The 19,296-nt window shown below is 45.0% G+C and overlaps 2 protein-coding genes across 4 annotated transcripts; one reads left to right on the top strand and one right to left on the bottom strand.

Annotated features, from left to right (window-relative positions):
* The first annotated feature begins 106 nt into the window (after nt 1-106).
* aasdh (aminoadipate-semialdehyde dehydrogenase) lies at nt 107-8,224 on the top strand. Of its 3 annotated transcripts, XM_076278214.1 has the most exons (15): nt 107-520; nt 645-765; nt 918-1,222; nt 1,333-1,525; nt 1,692-1,927; nt 2,107-2,213; nt 2,556-2,728; nt 2,821-3,190; nt 3,312-3,430; nt 3,705-4,557; nt 4,893-5,056; nt 5,303-5,428; nt 5,579-5,710; nt 5,915-6,310; nt 6,514-8,224. In XM_076278214.1, the coding sequence occupies exons 1-15, from the start codon at nt 285-287 to the stop codon at nt 6,520-6,522; spliced, it is 3,540 nt and encodes a 1,179-aa protein (XP_076134329.1). In that variant the 5' UTR covers nt 107-284; the 3' UTR covers nt 6,523-8,224. The 3 variants fall into 3 exon arrangements, with proteins under 3 accessions (XP_076134329.1, XP_076134328.1, XP_076134330.1); XM_076278213.1 differs by lacking the exon at nt 6,514-8,224 and having other exon boundaries at nt 5,915-6,476; XM_076278215.1 differs by lacking the exons at nt 5,579-5,710; nt 5,915-6,310; nt 6,514-8,224 and having other exon boundaries at nt 3,705-4,553; nt 5,303-5,429.
* Nucleotides 8,225-8,326: 102 nt separating this feature from the next.
* On the bottom strand, nt 8,327-14,073 carry cracd (capping protein inhibiting regulator of actin dynamics). The gene is made up of 7 exons (XM_076276796.1): nt 14,017-14,073; nt 13,512-13,691; nt 13,005-13,202; nt 10,297-12,685; nt 9,846-10,042; nt 8,835-8,991; nt 8,327-8,564 (listed from the first exon to the last, which is right to left on the bottom strand). The coding sequence occupies exons 1-7, from the start codon at nt 14,056-14,058 to the stop codon at nt 8,404-8,406; spliced, it is 3,324 nt and encodes a 1,107-aa protein (XP_076132911.1). The 5' UTR covers nt 14,059-14,073; the 3' UTR covers nt 8,327-8,403.
* Between the last annotated feature and the right edge of the window lie 5,223 nt (nt 14,074-19,296).

The following is a 19,296-nucleotide window of genomic DNA, read 5'->3' as shown; positions in this document are numbered from 1 at the left end:
CAAGTGAAATTTTCAAAAAAGAGCGCGGTAGACTTTCAAAGATTTGAATCCTGCGCCACATATGACGTCATTTTCATGCGACACTGCTGCGAGGTAGGCTGTGTGTCTTTGTAGGAAGCTGTCTCTGGTGTTGATTGCACATGATGGTTGTTGCTGTAAATTAACCGTAATTTCTCCTCTTTTCAGTGAATGTCAAGTCTGTCTTGACTCGTTTGCATCATATAAACGACGGGCTAAAATAAAAGCAAGACAAATGAGGTGATAAATACACGTGTTCCTAAAAAATGGAGTTAAAGACCCTACACGAGATGGTGCAGGAGGCTGCATCTGTTTACAGCAGCAGAACGGCTGTCACCTTTAACAGTGGCACGGAAATGGGGATGTCGAGGCTTACATATGAAGAGCTACTCTCGTCAAGCAACAAATTAACAAACCTGTTTAGATCCACCAGTTTACAAAACGAACATTTAATTGGACTATTTTGCTATCCGGATGTCAACCTTCCTCTTTGGGTACTGGGGTATGATTGGACACTACTTTCTGTGATGCTTTAGTATAGCCTACAGGATCCCAATACAATAAATACAAATTCCCTGTTTACATAGTATTCATAAGCAGTGTGTGTTTGTTCTGTGTCTGAATAGTATTCTTCAGCTACCCTCAGCCTATTTGCCACTCAACCCCGAAGTGCCACCTGTACAGACAGTCAGAATCCTTGACCGATGTAAACTGACATACTGTGGCATTCAAAATGAACTCCTTCAGGTAAAGGCGTGTGTCTCGATCTGAAAATGAAAAACAGGATCACAAATAGTACTCTCATGAAGTCACACTGGGCACCCTGTTTGTAATAATGTAACTGGCTGATGTAAGAAGCTATTAACTTGTGTCTTATTTGTCTATTTGAATGGATGTAGCAATTCCAAGCAGATTTCTCCACCCACCTCACGTTTGACATCTATGCAGAGTGGCCAACACAGAATTTAACTTTAATCAGGATACACAGAAGGCCATCAACGGAGGCTCAAAACAATGAAACAAATGCAGAGAATAGAGTGCAGGGTCTGGAAGACCTCTCCAACAGTATAATCAAGACATCTGCTGTAATGACTGACTGCCAGAGGAAGCTAGCCTATGCTCTGCACACATCTGGCACAACAGGGCAGCCAAAGATTGTGAGAGTGCCCCACTGTTGTATAGTGTCCAACATCATGCATCTCAGGTCTGTATGATTCATAAGACATTTTTATCACTTCTGGTTGTTGTTGATATGAAGGCAGTGATGAAAGTATAACTTCTCAATTGTGACTGACATGCATAATTTCTCCACAGGACCCTTTTTGAGGTGACTGCTGACGATGTCATTTTCCTGGCCTCTCCTTTGACCTTCGACCCTTCCGTAGTGGAAATGTTCTTGGCCCTGACCTCTGGAGCTCAGCTGCTTATCGTACCCACAGTCATCAAGAGGATGCCCAGCCGTCTAGCCCAAGTCCTGTTCACACACCACCAGACAACAGTCTTACAAGTGAGTGCATCAAAGTCAACATACAGGATTATGTCCTTATGTCTACAGCTAAGATTAGTATTTAAAACTGTACATACTGTACAACTGACATTGAGGTCTTTGTTTAAGAGCTTAAACAATTGCCATGTTGACCTGCAATGGTGATGAGTGGCACCTCTCCTTGCAGGCCACACCCACTCTTCTTGGACGCTTTGGAAGGCGTGTCTTACAGCAGAAAGTTCTGAGCTCTGGCTCCTCTCTGAGGGTTCTAGCCCTCGGGGGTGAAGCCTGCCCCTCGCCTGCCGTCCTGAGGAGCTGGAGGCAGGAGGGGAACCGCACGTGCATCTTTAACCTCTATGGTACCACAGAGGTGTCCTGCTGGGCAACCTACCATAGAGTCTCACAGACAGAATCTACCCACTCGTGAGTGTCATGCAGCCATTTTCTGTCTCAAAGAAACATTGAAATGTATTTCACAAGCACATGCTCTGTTGTTAATGTGCTTGACTCATGTATTTATGCACAAACATGGAAAGGAAATTGTAGTTTTCCAGTGTCGATGCAATAGGGCAATCAAAGTATACTGTGTGTTGTTCTGTTAGGATCACAGACTCTGTGCCTCTTGGTGAACCCTTAATGGATACTGTGATTGAGGTCAGAGATGATAATGGACAACTGGTCACTGAAGGGGAGGGGCAGGTGTTCATAGGTGAGAACTCGCTCCCAACTCTTGGGACCTTGATGATATTTGTTTACATGTTACCTCACCACAGCAATATGAATCAGAATAATCAGTGACTGATAATATCACTTAATCCTTTTTTCCTTAGGCAGAGTATACTTGCTATACCTTTTAAGATTTTTTTTGTACACTGAGTGAGCTTCTTGTAAAGCTTGCTGCTCAGTTTTACAGAAAACCCTTGTGGGTCTTATACTGCTTTGATATACAAATCCCATGTACCGGTATGTATCAGATACATACAAACTGTGCAAATCGGTATGTAAACTGTACAAATACATTGTTTTTTAAGACTTACTCTTGACCACACAGGTGGGCAGGACAGAGTGTGTCTTCTGGATGATGAAGAGACCACTGCCCCAGGAACTATGCGTGCTACAGGGGATTGGGTATCAATACGAGATGCTCAGCTTTTCTACATTGGCAGGAAGGACAGTCTGGTCAAACGCCACGGGCAGCAGCTTCACCTTGATGCTGTGCAGCAGGTGGGAACTGTCTCAGTCTCCTAAAGAGGCCTCATGAAGGTAACAGAGAAGATGAAGAGATGTGCTTTTTTCTTTCTGTTTGTTCCGTGCAGGTGGTGGAGAGTTTGACTGAGGTGGAGGCCTGTGCTGTGAGTTTGTGCGAGGGAAGCAGACTAGTTGCCTTTATCGTGCTGTCTCCTTCACACACAGAGGCATTGTTCGCTTCCTCTAATGCTCACCATGGTGATCAGGTCCCATACCTCAGCAAACTCAATAGAGATGCTGTTTCCTCTACATCCATACACCTCCATGGAAGCCCTGTGGTGTCCTCCGATGATCGCCATGGTGAATCTGGTGGTGATGGTACCATCCCTTTAGCAGGCTTGGAGAGAAGCATCCAGCGCAGGTTGTCTGACCTTCTCCCCAGTCATGCCGTCCCAGACTCCCTGGTGCTCATCCCAACATTGCCACTCACCTCACATGGTAAAGCAAGTTGCTCTCTTCTCCTAGAGATTTCAGTTTAAAAAGCTGCTCATCTTAAGACATTGCTTCTGAATGTTGGTGACTGGTCAAAAGATAAGTATAACTGTGTGTATCTTTTAAGGTAAAGTGGCCCTAGGGGAGCTGAAGATGATGTATGAGAGACACAGAGAGCACTTAGGAACCCACAAGAAGAGACTGTCTCCAGACACACTCAAGAAAAGAGTACAGACACTCTGGAAGGTAGAATAGCTGATGTTGGGAGCTCTTCCTTTTATAGCAATATCTTATATGATTTTTACCACACTGGATTATGGTTATGGTATTTGGCAGATTCTTTAGTCCATTACATGCAGACTCTAAATGCTACATATTAAGAAGCCTGCACATTTGAAATCAGATCTTATGATTAAATTCTCAATATGAAATTACTAGATAAGGTTTGAGATTTGGCAGGATTGGTGTTATTTTGGAATGTCTGTAAGGGATTATCTGTGTTTTGTTGTTTACCCCTCAGGACACGCTTGGTCTGTCTGAAGATATGGTGGTGGAGGCGGAGGCCAACTTCCTGCTGAGTGGAGGAGATTCTCTCCAGGCTCTGCGCTTTTGTGACAGCATTTCCGTTGCCACGGGGATAAGCTCAGCAGGGCTACTGGAGGTTGTGCTGGATGGCTCTTACTTGGATATTCTAAACCATGTCACTATGGCAACATTCCCTAAAGAGCTTGATTTAGACACTCGGGTTACATCCAAGAGACAGCATAGAGATCCAGAAGCCCACTCTCCTGTTCCTCCCAAGAGGCATATTGAAGATCCATCCATGACTGTGACATCAATTAGGCCTGTGGGAGTTGCTGTGGCCTTAGACACATGGATTGTGGGATATGTAGTCCGAAGAGCTGGAGAGGTTGTCAAGATTGGTCATTTACAAGCAGCTGAGAACAGAAGTACAAATGAGAGTGCAAAAAGAAATGAATGTGCAATACAACAGGTAAACTCAGAAACAGACCTTACCGTAACGGTTGAAGGAAATGAAAACCTGAAATCTCCTCATGCGTCAAGACCCCCAAACAACTCAGCCGACTCGCTCTCCAGGGCTGCTTCTGACATACAAGCAGGCACCAGCGTGGACACCCCTCGGCTCTCCCTGAGAGTGCGGTGGAGCTCAGACACAGGCAGGTGTGTGGACGCCTCTCCGGTCCTGATGGTGGAGTCTGTCTCTGGTGCGGCCACTGTGTTCATTGGCTCCCACTCCCACAGGATGCAGGCGTTGGATCTGGGCAGCGGAGAGCTCCGCTGGGAGCGGGTACTCGGGGACAGGCTGGAGTCCTCTGCCGCCGTCTCTGCCTGTGGGACTCTGATTGTGGTGGGTCAGTGTCTGTCCACAAATGTCTAATCCTGACCATCTAGAAACAGAATAGATAGATAGATAGATAGATAGATAGATAGATAGTTTATTGATCCGTAGGGGAAATTCAAGGTCATAATTCAAGGAATATGATAAATGCATATCTGCTGAATGAATCCTGAAGTTTTAATACGCATGTTCACACTTTTAAAGTATGATTAAGCTGTGGTCACATGATCGTCTATGGCTACAACCTCATTTGATTTCAACTGCAGTCAGACTGCAGTCTTTTCATTGTCTGTGTTGCATTTCATCATGTTGTGTAGTGTCTGATCTTCTGTGTGTGCTTCTTCACAGGTTGCTATGATGGGCAGGTGTATTTCTTGCGTGTTGACTCAGGAGAGACATGGTGGACCTTTGAGACGAAGGATGCTGTTAAGAGCAGTCCCACTGTGGACCCTTTCAGTGGCCTGGTCTACGTGGGATCACACGATGGCCATGTGTACGCCCTAAACCCACAGGTGCTGCAGTAACGTTGTGCACGTCACTGTGAAAATTGTGTGTGTCAATTTACATAAATGTGTGTGTGTGTGTGTAAAGATTGTGTCTGTGTATTTATGTGCAAGTATACTTTGTTGACCTTTACACTAAGGATTTTGGATCACTCTTCTCTAAGATCTATGCTTTACACTCTATCATTTTCTGTGATGGTATGTATATTCAGGAAACACATTTCTTTGTCTGTTGCTGCTGCGTGTTTGTTTCAGGAGAAGAGTTGTGTGTGGAAGCGTCATTGTGGTGGGGGTGCTGTGTTCTCTTCTCCTTGTCTGCACCCCGCTCTCAGGCTGCTGTATGCAGCCACATTACGAGGACACCTGCTGTGTATCAACTCTGTAAGTGTCCCCGAGTCTCTTTTCATGTCCCCCCCCACTCCCCTCTCTCTCTCTCTTTTGTGATTTATCTAAGTCATAGCAACACATTTTAGAGAGTGCCCTGGTTTCACCCCTTGGCTGGAAAGAAATTATCCCTTTGTGTGGTTCCAGGCTTCTGGCGCCCCTGTGTGGACGAACTCAAGAGAAGTTCCCTTCTTTTCCTCCCCGTGCTCTTCCAGCAGTGGTGTCTTCATTGGTTCAGTGGACGGAAACATCTACGGTTTCAGCCATACCGGTGAAAAGGTAAGAGAACGCGAAAGATATTATATGTGTGTGTGTGAGCTATTCTATTGTGTGTGTGTGTGTGCGTTTCTATGCATACTCTGCATCTGTGCACCCATGCATGTCTGTGAGCCCATGTCAGTGATGTGTTATTTTCTGTGTATGGTAATGCTACACTTCGTATTTAGCTAACTCTCTTTCCTAAAACCTCTGTCACCTAAACAGCTATGGCAGTTCACCACCGGTGGCCCAGTGTTCTCCTCACCCTGTGTTGTGTCAGCACCTCCGGCGTCCAATCAGAGGCTGGTGTGTGGGTCACATGACGGCTGTGTGTACAGCCTGAGCAGCACAGATGGCTCGCTGCTGTGGAAGTTCCAGACGGCGGGGAAGGTGTACTCCAGTCCCTTCGTCTTTCGCCGACCCCCAGAGAGAACGCAGACCTTAGTGGCCGTCGCCTCGACAGATGGGACGGTCTGGGTCCTAAACGGAGAGGATGGGACAGTGTGTGCCTCTCTGTCTCTTCCTGGGGAGCTCTTCTCCTCCCCACTCGTATGGGAACAGACCCTTGTAATTGGGTGTCGCAATGACTATGTGTACTGCTTGGAGCTGACGCAGGAACCGGTAATGAGCTCTGCATAAATCTATTGAGCAATTCATTTCTGTTCAAGTGTTGACATGTTGATGATGGATTTATTTTTATAAGTAATAAATTATAGTTTTGTATATGTATAAATGCTATAAATATTGTGTGCCATATGAACAAAGTGAGACCAAGTACTTCCTCTGACACAAATTTCAACATTATATTTTAATTTTCTCTACAGAATTCATAACATTTGCATCACTTAAGGAGACATCTCATCAGTAGCTCTAAGTGAAACAAAAAGTGCAATTATCAACAAACCAGTTTTTTTGTTGTCGTTTGTTCCATGTTACATACAACACTGTTTACACTACACTATTGCACACAACCAAAGGGGGGAAAACAAAGGGACAAAGCAATTGCGCTTCTTGAGGATTATTCTTCAGAGCCAACTCTATACATACATACATACATACCTACATACATACAGAATGTTAAATTAGGTTGTGGAGGGGGATGAGAGAACAAGGTCCTGTTAACTCGTAGATTACTTCAAAGCAGTTTGATCAACCTTCATTGCCGTGCTCTCCAACACTCCCCCTGGGTGGGTGTCTGTGGGTGTGAGTTAGTTTCTCTCATCGCTGGCTCATTGTGATAGCATGGTATGAGAGCAGCTAGCACACTCTACGACAGGGAGAACAGTGTGTGTATTACCACAAGCAGGCAGTCAGTTTTAACCCGATGGTGAGAAAGGGCCACGGTGATAGAAACACTGTGCAAGAAGTGGGTCGGTCCTCAAATGCTGTGATTCAGTGCATCGACATGGTCATGGTGCCAAGGAGACTTAATTGAGTGACAGATTCCCTTTTTAAGTTCTTGTATTAGTTAACAAGGTGACCAAGCATCATTATGGTGAATTTCACAAGAGCTTCAATAACACTAGTCACAGTTGTTACGGACACAGTGAGAATCGTACTTAGTAATGCTGTTAGATGTAAGTGTATTTTTTTCTGTTTGTTTCTGTTTGTTTCTTTCCATTTACAAAGGTGAAGGCCATGTAATAATGTTCATTTTAAAAAAAACATACAAAACAGTAGCCGGCATTTATTTTCATGCACGTTGCACAGTTAGAGAATGATGCAAGAGGTTTTCACTACATGTGATATAGTTAGCCCTTAAAACACAGTTCCCAAAAGAATCCCCCATGATGTCATTATATTACGCTACATATTGGTAAACAGATGTAAAACTTTACAGAATGTGAACAAAGTCTGAAATATGTGAACATGCGTCATGTATTTACAAAATGAGAAGATATCCTTATTATTTGTGGGGAAGTCGCTGGGCTGTGATTGGCTATTGAAGCGTTAATGGGTATATGGTTGGCTCATCAGTGCTTGCGAGCAGCTGATTGGCTGCTGGATACTGATTATAGTTCTTTAACCATATCAATAAACTGTATGTACGTGTAAGTATGTCTATATACGATATCCTCTGTGGAAGAATAATTGTATGTAGCGTCCAGCAAAAGGAATCTCCTTTCAGTAAACATGCCCAGCAAATATCCCCGTTTTTTACCCTGTATTCTACTCTCCTATCCATTTCTTCACTCTTTCAAATCTACTGAATCTGAATTCCAATTACTACAAAATGAACAACCGGCTAGATGCAATTATCGACAATACCTAAATTTTACGTCAAGAGTATGAACATACACTCGATAAGGCAAAAATTCACATGAACTCCAAAAGAAATTTTGATGGCACTTTCCAATGACACACTGGTGTTCTTGGTTAGCCGGGTTAACTGTAATAACTGGAATAATGCCGTGACAACAGCAGTGATATAACAGCTGTCATGATCTTCTGTGAACATTCGCCAGGTGGAATGTACCTCTGGAAAAAACGTAGCTTGTGTCATTATTTGGCGAGCATGAAGGTGGCAAAAGTGACCTGAGGCCATCGTCCCAGGATCGCATGATGATGGGGCCTAAGTGAAGAGTGTGTGTGTGTGTGTACATTGTGTGTGTGTGTGTGTGTGTGTGTACAGTATGTGTGCATCATATGTGTGTTTTTGTTGTGTGGTGGTCTTATTTGCTTTGTGGCAGAGGTCAGAGTTCAAGTCTGGTGGGTCACTTGATGATCTGCGGGCAGTCGCTCCAGGCTTTGGCCTTGCGCTTGGCCAGGGCCAGCCAAGCAGGCTCAGTGGACACCTGCTGCGAGTCGCCAGGGGGGAAGCGCTTTGAGACCTCCTTTACTGCCGGCGGGGACGGAGTTGAGTCTGTGATTTCAACTGGTATGCAAAAAAAAAACACATACATACACACACACACACACACACACACACACACCAAAATAAACATTATTAGTAATGGCTTAAAGATACAGATTGAGCATCAGCTGTCGCTCTGAGTTGAAATAAGAATAGAGTGTAGGCAAACCAGCAAAATGAGATGAGAGGAATGTGGCAGAATAAATCCATAGACAAAATTGCTCTGAAGCACTGAAGTACTGAACACACAAAACAGAGTAACATTGAACTTTAAGCAAGTATGATTCCTACCAGTGACGGAGCTGGGCAAGGTGTTAGCTTTTTTCAGGTTTTCGCGGCGTTCAAACCGCCCGAGGAGACTATCAGGTCTCTTTCCCTCATCAGGGGTCTGTGGTTTAGGGGGCGTTGAATTTCCACTCCCCTTACCCTCTGTTGGACTGAGCACGCTCTGTGAGGAAGAGAAATAAAAGAACAACATAATGATACAGGGAAAGAGCCTTTATCTTTTAGATCTGTACACCACTGGGAAATATCTCAGAGAAAATGAAGTTGTTCAATGTATTATTAAACTCAGGATGAATGTATTATTAAATGATCAGGATTTAAAAACACACTGCTGCAGGCAGGCTACACCAGGCACGTAAATGGTAAATGGACTGCATTTATATAGCGCTTTTTTCGACTCCTACGCTACGAGCACCCAAAGTGCTTTACTTTGTCATGCCTCACATTCACCCATTCACACACATTCACACACCGATGGTGGAGGCTGCTATGCAAGGCGCCAACCTGCTCATCGGGAGCACTGAGGTTAAGAGTCTTGCTCAAGGACACTTTGACAGGGTCAGGGCTCAAACCAGCAACCTTCCAGTTACTAGACGACTCCTCTAGCTCCTGAGCCACTGCCGCTGCACATAAATGAAGCGTTTTATACACAGAGCGTAAAAATACTTTAAGAGTTTGATTCCAAAACATTAAAAAGTCATGTCATTTAATCAATACAATTGCAGTTGTGTTGTTTTGATTGAGTAAAGATAAATCAAACAACAATACCCAACTACCAAAATAAAAAAAAATGATTTATGAAAATTCTTTAAAATGGAGGATATAGTGTTTTGAAACCAAACTCTTCAGTTTAAGAGGACTGGACTAATTTCTTTAGTGTTAGCTGATGATTGTTGCAGCATATATTCCGCGAATGGAGTGCTTCAGTTATGTACCTGGTGAAGCCTGCCTGTTTGTTTGTTTGCTTCTAAAATATGTGGATGCGTGTAGTGTGTAGTTTTCTTGTATGGGACATACGCTGTCTCTCTCTCGGGCCTGTTTTTCTGCCAGCTTGGCCTCCCGTAGGACTTTGCGTTCCTCTCTGGTCTGCTGCTGCTCCCTGAAGCCCTTCTGTTTCTGCAGGGCCAGGGTGATCCACAGAGGGCCGGCCTCCTTGTCCTTGTCCTGCACCTTGGAGCTGTCCAGAGAGTGTCTGCTCTGCAGGGACGGCTTCTCTACAGGGAGGAGAGGGTCACAAAACAAACATCATGATTGAAATGCACCACCTCAAAGTGCCTTGGTTATTGTCAAGTTTGTTAATCTCTAAGTAAGGGCACATTTTCCTGTCACTGACACAACACAAACTGAATCATGTTATGAGCAACAAGAGAGTAACATATTGGCCTGAAGTGTGCCATTCAAGTTCCAAAGAAATTTCACCGTAATAATCTGTCCATATCTAAGTGGTTAAGACCATGGTTGGCCATACCTTTTCGGATAAGCTCTGCCTTCCTGTCAGTTTTCTCTCTCCATGGGATACTGATGGAAGGAAAGAACGATTTCTTTTCTTTTGATTCCTCTTCCCCGGGGCTGATCCTTGGTGAGAGGGATGAAGTTGATGCTTCATCGTCCTTTACGGAACCCCGTTCGTCATCGGAGAACATATGTGGTGATCCTTTCCGCTGTTCCCCTGTGTCCCCAGCAGGGGACATCCTGCCCAGTTTGGGGAGCGGGGAGTGTGGAGGGGTGGCCCCATCTGAGGGTTTGAGGACTGTGCCGGGTTTCTGATAAACAGGGGGTTTGGGGCTGAACCGCTCGCTATCGCTACACACCGACGACACTGGGGATCTGCTGGGTTTCATCTGAGAACCGACACTTGGTGACGTTGCAGACTTGAAAACAACATTCTCTCTGAGAGGGGACGCGGGGCTGGCTCGGTCAGAGAACACAGGGGAGACTGCCTCCGTGTCCATCGGGGTGAGGGGTCCGGGGACACCATCAAAACAGTCGCCTGCACTGTACCTCTTCTTCCTCTTCTCGGTGGATTGGTCGTTGTGGAAGCGGAGAGAGAAGTTGGTCCTTCTCAACTTGATCCCGAATGGAGATGGCCGCTCGTCACCTCCCAGGTCCCTCTGCTCACTCTCGTCCCTGGGGTCCAAGCTGGAGGTGTCAGAGTCAGTTTGATTCGGGAGTTCTGCATCGGGCGATTGGGGTACAGGGGATCCCTGGCTTGAACTGGGGACAAGGAAGGAAGGCAGGTCTTTGGCAAACATGCATTCCTCCGAGCTGTCTGAGATTCGGACACTTTTGGTACCCTTGGTTTGGGCCTTTGAAGAGGAGAAGGTGGGCGATGGGCCGGGCTGAGACGGTTCCGGAGACACAGACTCGGCCCTCCTGTCATCTCGCTCATCTGGATAAAGGATCTCGGAGTTCCTGTTGGAGTCTCCGAACTTTTTCCGTGCGGGGGTGATGGAGAACTTGGCGCTGGCGGACAGAGCCTTTCTGAGGTTGGGGTGGGGGAACGGCGATCCATCAGGGTCCTCGCTCGGGGGCCAGCCCTGGTCCTCCTTCCTGCTCTGTGTGGGCTCTGGATACTCCTCATATTTCCCCTCTTCCACAACTTTAAAGATCTTGGATCGGATGCTTGCCCATTCTGCCAGCACAGCGGCGCTGGATTGATCTGATGGGGCAGAAGACAAATTGAGGGATTTCGTTTTCCCAGATTTACGATCCGGAGAGGTCTTGGTCTTTGTTGGTGCCCCCAAGGCCTTCTTGTCCTCACCCAAGCCCAGTAGTGACTTACAGGCAGTGTCCTTGATCTGGTCCAAATTGACGGCAGTCCCGCACAACTGGGCACCAGTGACAAGGATGGCTGTATGGGGCACGTATATTGTGGAGCGAGTCGGCGAGTCGGCTCCTGCTGATGATGAAGTTTTAGCTCCCTCTCCGGTTTCAGAGGAGCCAGAGGCCTGCTGGGCTGTGCCTGGAGTCACTGGTGTCAGATTGACCTTCTGGAACAAAATCTGCTTCTCCCCGGAGGAGACTTTGAAGGTGAAGGGCTGTCGCTCCTCCATCTCTTTCCATCGCATCTCCTCGGCCTTCCTCTTCCACTCTATCTTTCCTCCCCCGAGGGCTTTCTCCCGTTCTTCCAGCTGTCTTTTCTTCTCTTTCTCTTCCTCCTCCTTCCTCCTCCTTTCCTCTTCTTCGGCCTGTTGTTTTCTCTCTGCCTCCATTTCCTCTTGTCGTCTTCGCTCTTCCTCGCGCAGTCGTTCCTGCTCCTCCTCTCTCCTTCGTTTCTCCTCTAGTTCGCGTAGTTTTCGTTTTTCAGCCTCCTCCCTTTCTTTCCTTGCTGCCTCCTCCGCTACTCTGATTCTCCTCTCCTCTTCCAGGCGTAGACGCTCAGCTTCCAGGCGCCTCCTTTCCTCCTCCTCCCTCTTTCTCACCTCCTCTCTCCTCTTTCGTTCTTCTTCTTCTCTCATCTTCCTCTCTTGCTCCTCTCTGAATCTGCGTTCCTCATCCTCCTGTCTCCTCTTCTCCTCCAGCTCTCTTCTCACCCTTTCCTCCTCCTCTCGTTTCCTCCTTTCTTCTTCTCTCTTCCGTCTCTCATCCTCCTCCTCCTCCTCTCTTTTCCTCTGTTCCTCTTCTACCCTGAGGCGTCTCTCCTGTGCCAACCTCAGCTCCTCTGCCCTCTTCCTCTCTTCCTCTCTCAGTATTTCTTCTTCCTGCTCCCTCTTTCGCCTGAGTTCCAGCTGGTCTCGCTCATCGTCCTGGAGCTTCTGCTTCTTGGAGTGCTCTGGGGGCCCACTAAGCTCCTCTACAGTTCCCTGTGCATCAGTTTCTTCCTGCAAGATGCCCGGAAGGTCAATTTCTTGAAGCTCCTGGAAGGAGATTTAAAAATGCAAAAATTGTCAGATTTCAAAATACACAACTCAGAATGCTAAATAAATTTCCACTGAATTGTAAGGGCCATTGCTACGACTTGAGGTCAATATTTCTCTATATTGACTTCTGAAAAAAATGAAAGACCCTTGCCACTGGCAACAAGTGTGTTGCTTCTGTTTCATATCTTTCATATCATTTATGTGGGTAGTTTACATGCAGTTTACATGAAATTGTCATAACAGAACTATAAAACACTGTTTTTATTAAATATACTATAAAAGTAAATTAATATATAAGTAGATTAAACCTCTTTACCTGGGTGAACCTGCGGTGCTTTCTGGACACTCTCTGGTTTTTGGGCTTGACAGAGAGCTTGTGTTTTGCTGCTGCGTTGTCCAGGCGAGGACCAGACTGGGGGACGGCATCCAGATTGATTGATTCGATTGTGCCCTCTGGCGGAAGAACACGCTTGGAACGAGGTGACTTCACAGGCGTTGCATGGGCAGCAGCAGCCTAAGGAGGAGCAAGCAACAAAAATGCATGGTCATACTTGAGAGTACATACTCATAAGTAAGAATGCGTGGTCATAGTTAAGAGTACATACTCATAAGTAAGAATGTGTGGTCATAGTTAATAGTACATACTCATAAGTAAGAATGCGTGGTGATAGTTAAGAGTACATACCCATAAGGTAGAATGCGTGGTCATAGTTAATAGTACACTCATAAGTAAGAATATTTGCTCATAGGTAAGATTACACCGTTATAGCAGAGTGCACTGTCATAGCTACTGCAAGCATCTCACAACCCAGCACACTGTGACATAACTATAACATACAGATACCTGGGGTTCAACATCATCAGCAGGGTCAGTTTCCACCTGTGCCATCACCTTCAGGGGGCTTCTAGGGACCTCCTCTTCATCGGAACTGCCTTCATCACCCTCACTCTTTCTCACTGACGGAGGTTTCTGGCCAAACTTGATACTTTGCGCTATCTGCCTCTGTGTTAAATTGAAGAGATAATTCAAAGATCGAAAAGATAATTCAGTGATAGAAGATTGATGATTGAAACTTTACACTATACACTGTCCTCAAAGTATACTGTATAAACACACATTTTTGCAACTTCAAATTGTATACAATTTTCACGTTTTACAAATGTTTTCACGTTTTACAAAAATGTACAAATTAAAATTGTTTCATGATGAATTTCATGATTTACATACTGTATATTAGAATGTCAGTGTTCACATGCCTGTGGGTATTTGTGTATATTTGTGTATGTGAGCGAGTGTAAGTTCTGTAGGAGTTCTACATGTGACTCACCTGCAGGCTGCGGACCTTATCCGAGACATTCTCCTGAGACATGCTTTGCTCTGTGTTGGGCTTCTCAGATGAGTCCTCAGGGATGAAGATACTGTCATGTGACAACGCTCGAGACCCCAAGGGATTCGCTTCCCTGAAAACACACACACACACACACACACACACAAACAGAGATACACACTTAGAGTCCCTTAACAGGAAATAACAGAAAACATGTAAACATACACACACATACTTTTTGTCAGAGCACAAACAAATGTTCTCATCCATACATGTTCCCAGTATTCCAGTGTTATAATTTATGTATGTTATGTCACAAGCTGCCACAAGCGATATCAGTATTCCCCCCTAAAAAAAGTGTTTCTGTAGTTTATGTCCATTTTATTTTTATTCATTGTAGTTTTTTAGTGGCTGTTAGGAAATTATTAGAAACAAGCAGCTAATTGGCAGCAGTGATAAAATCTACAAATTTCAACATGTCACCATGATGACCAATCATTCTGGCACTGTCAATGGAATTTCATCATGATATCGGGATTGTAAAATAGTAATTACTGCTTTGCTTCTGTCACACTATTAGTTAACAGGTGACGTATACTGAGCTCACAATATGTTTTCTATACACAGCAATTTACTGTAACTAAAACAAAAGTTGATAGTACTTCCCGGAACACAGTAGCATATCTCTTCTCTAACAGTAGAAATGGTACATATGATCACATTGTACCTCACTGAATTTTATATTAATTGTCATAGTATATATATGATACAGAAATCTTACATGTATTGCAGTTTTGACCAAAGAGTGAAGCTTGCCTTACCTCAGATGCTGGTTTGCTTCTTCATCATCTGAGACCACCCCATTGCATACGTCCCCCACTGAGTGACTAGGCTTGAGCTCAGCTTCGGCAAAGCCCCGCTCAGAAGTGCCCTCCCTCTTCTTTTTCCTCCCAAAGAGACGTCGGAAAGGCTGGAATTTGCCCTGTCGTCTCCTCTCTACAAGTGCAGAGCAGATATAAGATATAGATATAAGCACCTCGGCAAGTTACTTATGATACAAGCCTAATAATGTAACTCAATAATATGTGTGTGTGTGTGTTTGTTTGTGTGTGTGTGAGAGAGAGAGAGAGTAAGGGTGTGAGAGAGTGTGTGTTTGTGTGTGTGTGTGTGTGTGTGTGTGTGTTAGCTAGCACATTCACACTGAGAGGGGTGTGAATACGTGTTCATGTGTAACTGCATGTGTTTATCTCTACCACAGAGTGAGAGAGAGAGAGAGAGAGAGAGAGAGAGAGAGAGAGAGAGAGAGAGAGAGAGAGAGAGACAGAGAGAGGGTGTGTAAGGGTGTTTAGTCAGGCAAATGCCAGAATAGGAGTTTTGCTACCACTTTGTTCTGAAGGACAGGCTAACTAGAGACTCAATTCATCACATCTGGATGAGAACAAAGAGACTTCCAAACAGTCCTCCGATGACAAACAAACAAAGGGAGGGAGAGATCGACCTCATAACCACTGGACGCCGCTTTACTGGCTGAAGAAGGCACTTCTACTCTCACTCAGTGGCTGGCCACGCCACAGACGTTGCATAATTCTTGCTGACAGATGTCTGAATCAGTTTCTCACAGTCACTTTTCACAAACCATATCACCAAGATGGCCACTGGTCGTTTTAACGTGATAATCCACTCAAGAGATACATAATCTATGTCCTTTGCTCTCATTGACATTTGTAATGTGCTGCATACAAGGATCTGGTGAATCATTCAATAAACGTCACTTGTGTAAACCTGAGCATATCCTTGCAACGACTCTATGGGGTGTGGGGTATTCAAATAGATACAATCTTTACAAGGAGTATAATATAGTCAAATAGATAAGATACAACATCGATCAAAACGTGATAGGTCCTTTGATCTGACCATGAGAACAAGCAAGACAGACAGGTAAGAAGTATGCACTGCCATTACCACCCGAATCTTTGTTATTGACTATGAATCCCACAACCAGTAAGTGGCACTAAACAGTGTTTTCATATGGCAGGTGATTTAAGTAAGAGGAGAGATGGACGATGTCATGCAGAATACCCACAACTCCAGTAAGAAGCATTTGAACTAAAAATCTGCCTTGAGTGATCCCGCAGTGATGCCTAAGACTAATCCCTAGACCTACGAACTAGCAGTTTGTTTCCTCTGGCTCAGCACAAAGTTCTGTGTTAATCCCTTGATTAGTTTGAAGATTTAGCATTGCAACAAAAAATGCTCTAGTCTAGTGTGAATCCCCAGGACTGCAACAAGGAGATAAAGTTACAGGTTACACTAATTCCAATGACGTCAACAGACTAATCTGATTGATCAGTAAGTAATTCCAACAGGGAAAACATGAACAAGAACTGGCTATAGCTATACCTCAAATGTAAAATGATTAGTGTGAAATATTTGCAATGCCTTACCTGTCAAAATAAGTGCCTCTGTAAGAAAGATGGCTATGATCTGGCAGACTGAATGTGAATTATACTTTCCCACATTATGTTCAATGACAGATAAGAAAAGGACCTTTGGTTTTATGTTTTATTTCCGCATGAGGCTGTGGACGTTTTACGGGCAAGTATTACAGTCACTTACGAGAGAAAAAATACTCATGCCAAAAGCGATCGTGTGCTTTCGAGGACAAATTTGTTTAAAATTTCCACAAGATGCATGCTTCTAATAAAAAAAAAAAACGCTCACTCAAAGAGATTTCCTCCTTTCACATATCCCATCACGTTAATGAGTGTGGGAATGATTGTGTCCCTGTAGTATCTCAACTGCTTTAAACTGAACTTCCAATTACTGGTCCTCTAAGAGTTATGCAACAAGGATAGCATAAAATCCATGGCCGTACAGGATAAATGATTATGGGTTTTTTCTCTACCAGCCGCAACCTAAAACCACATGTGGACCATATATACTGCCCTTGTGCGAACTTTGCACCAATGGCCCAATCTTAACAATGGGGTATCATCATTTCAGATCACCAACAACCCAAAATTGCACTGCTATCCATTTCCCTCAGTTCCATCCAGCTACAGTAGCTCTACGCAGCCCTAAGTCCCTGTCTCATCTTACAGACTTCAAACCTCTCGCTGCAGTGTGCATTGGTGGGATTTATGTAAGCCAGCATGCAATAAAATGCTTCTGTATTAATGACTGTGCCACTCTGGTGAGTTGATGGAGTGAAGAGTGCTGCTGAAGCCACGTGATGTGCATTCTCACACACACAGACGCATGCACCCACACACACGTACACACACACACAGAGACACAAGCATACGTGCGCATACGTGCACACACAAACACCCACAGAGACACGCACATACGTGTGCATACGCGCACACACAAACACACACACAGACACACGCATATGTACACACACAAACATACACAAACACACAGAGAGATAGACAGAGAGAGACAGAGAGAGAGAGAGAGAGAGAGAGTCCAGTAAGAACCAGTGGGAGGGCCCTGGTGATGTGTCTGAGGTTACAGGGCCACACTACACCGGCCAGTGAAGACAAACGCTCTCCGCACTCTGAGCACCAGAGGTATCTCTTACCAGACTAAAAGTAGAAACGCGTGTGGAGTTTCACCCACAGAGTGTCACATGGCCCATTGTGGGAAACTATAAAAGGGGGCAAAAAGGGTGCGCGCCTTTTTTCTTCTGTGTGTGTGTGTGTGTGTGTGTGTGTGTGTGTGTGTTCAACAAAGACTGTGTTTATGTCTCCTCTTGCACTTTTTTGATAGAAAATATTAAATACATTTGATATGCAAAAGCTTAATGAATTCCCATAATTTCTATATTTTTACATGAGGATGCTCGTGTTGGGGCCTGATCAGAATTTGTGAAATGCTGTATTCAAATTAGAATAATTACACTCTTCTTTGTCCAGATGTTTAATGATGATGATGTGACACATGGTGCACATAATCGGCAGTAGAGTAGGCCATACACCAGAAAAACGCATTTCTCACCTTGCGCAATATCACTCTCACAATGCTGATGAGAAAGCCTGTCTATAATTTAAGAGCTTGCCTATCGTAAATGCTTCAGAAATGTACTCTTGCTGGTGAGATCTGGACACAGGGGGGCATTCATAATGACACGCCACCACAAGGAGCCACATTACAGATTCCAGCAGTATAAAAGTTCTTTATGGCCTCACCTAACAATTCATCAACCCCAATTATTAGAGCTACTCCAAGCCCAGAATGGATCGCACAGTATTGCCCTTGGTGGGGATTTCTCACTTGACTAATAGCATTTCTCTCCCATAATTCATCATTCCTCAGAACCTGGACCATTTGGACATTTTCCACAGTGTTTGTACCCTAACACACACACACACAACACACACACACACACACACACACACACACACACACACACACACCACCTCTCTTGCTCTCTCTCTCTCTCTCTGTACTTCAAGACTGCCGTTATGGTGCAGTGTTCTTGCTCTCTGTCGCAGTCTGTCCATCCATGTCACAGCCTGTTCCCTGCTTGTGCTCTGTTATGCTGACCCACAATCCACTGCCACAGGCGAGCTCAGCCAGTCAAGCATGTAAGCGCAAAAGACACGGCTCTGCCGAGACCCCACACACACACACTCACACACACTCACACTGCCTCCTCCTCATTTCGTGTGTGACCTGCTCGTCACCAAACCAACCAAACACACTCACACAATACACACACAAGCCCCCACCCAAACCCCTGAGACATCAGTCTCCCTTTTGACCCTGCACTCCACTCCTCCTCATGCTAAACTCACACTGTCAGCACCCTTAACTCAGCACACAAATCACAGACATGCCAATCCCTCTCTCTCTCTCTCTCTCACACACACACACATACACACACGCACACACACACACAAATACACACACCCCACCCCACCTCCACACAAACTCACTCACATGCACTAACCAGCCAGCTCTCAGTCGCCCAGAAAATATGGAGCTGCTGTTACAACAATGATGAAACGTGGCCAATCAATCTCTGGCATACTGTCAGCACTAAATAACATCCTGCTCTAAACACTGACCCACATGTGAGGTGCCCGTGGGCACATTACAGTTGTAGAGTGGGGGCACTCTCCAGGAACAATAACAGAGAGTGGCATTGACCGCCCACACACGCAACACAGCATGTTTGGATACAACACACACAAAAAAAGAACGACTACACTGTCCCACTTTCATAAGCCTCCAGATTCTAGTTGTAATACCCTAAGTGAACCTTGAACTGAG

This window comes from Alosa pseudoharengus, unplaced genomic scaffold (genome assembly GCF_046254945.1).
Source record: "Alosa pseudoharengus isolate Yale_2024_CS ecotype anadromous, Long Island Sound unplaced genomic scaffold, YU_APseudo_1.1 YU_APseudo_1.1_scf_11, whole genome shotgun sequence".
In the NCBI taxonomy this organism is placed as follows: domain Eukaryota; kingdom Metazoa; phylum Chordata; class Actinopteri; order Clupeiformes; family Clupeidae; genus Alosa; species Alosa pseudoharengus.
This window is presented reverse-complemented; position numbering and strand designations above follow the sequence as displayed.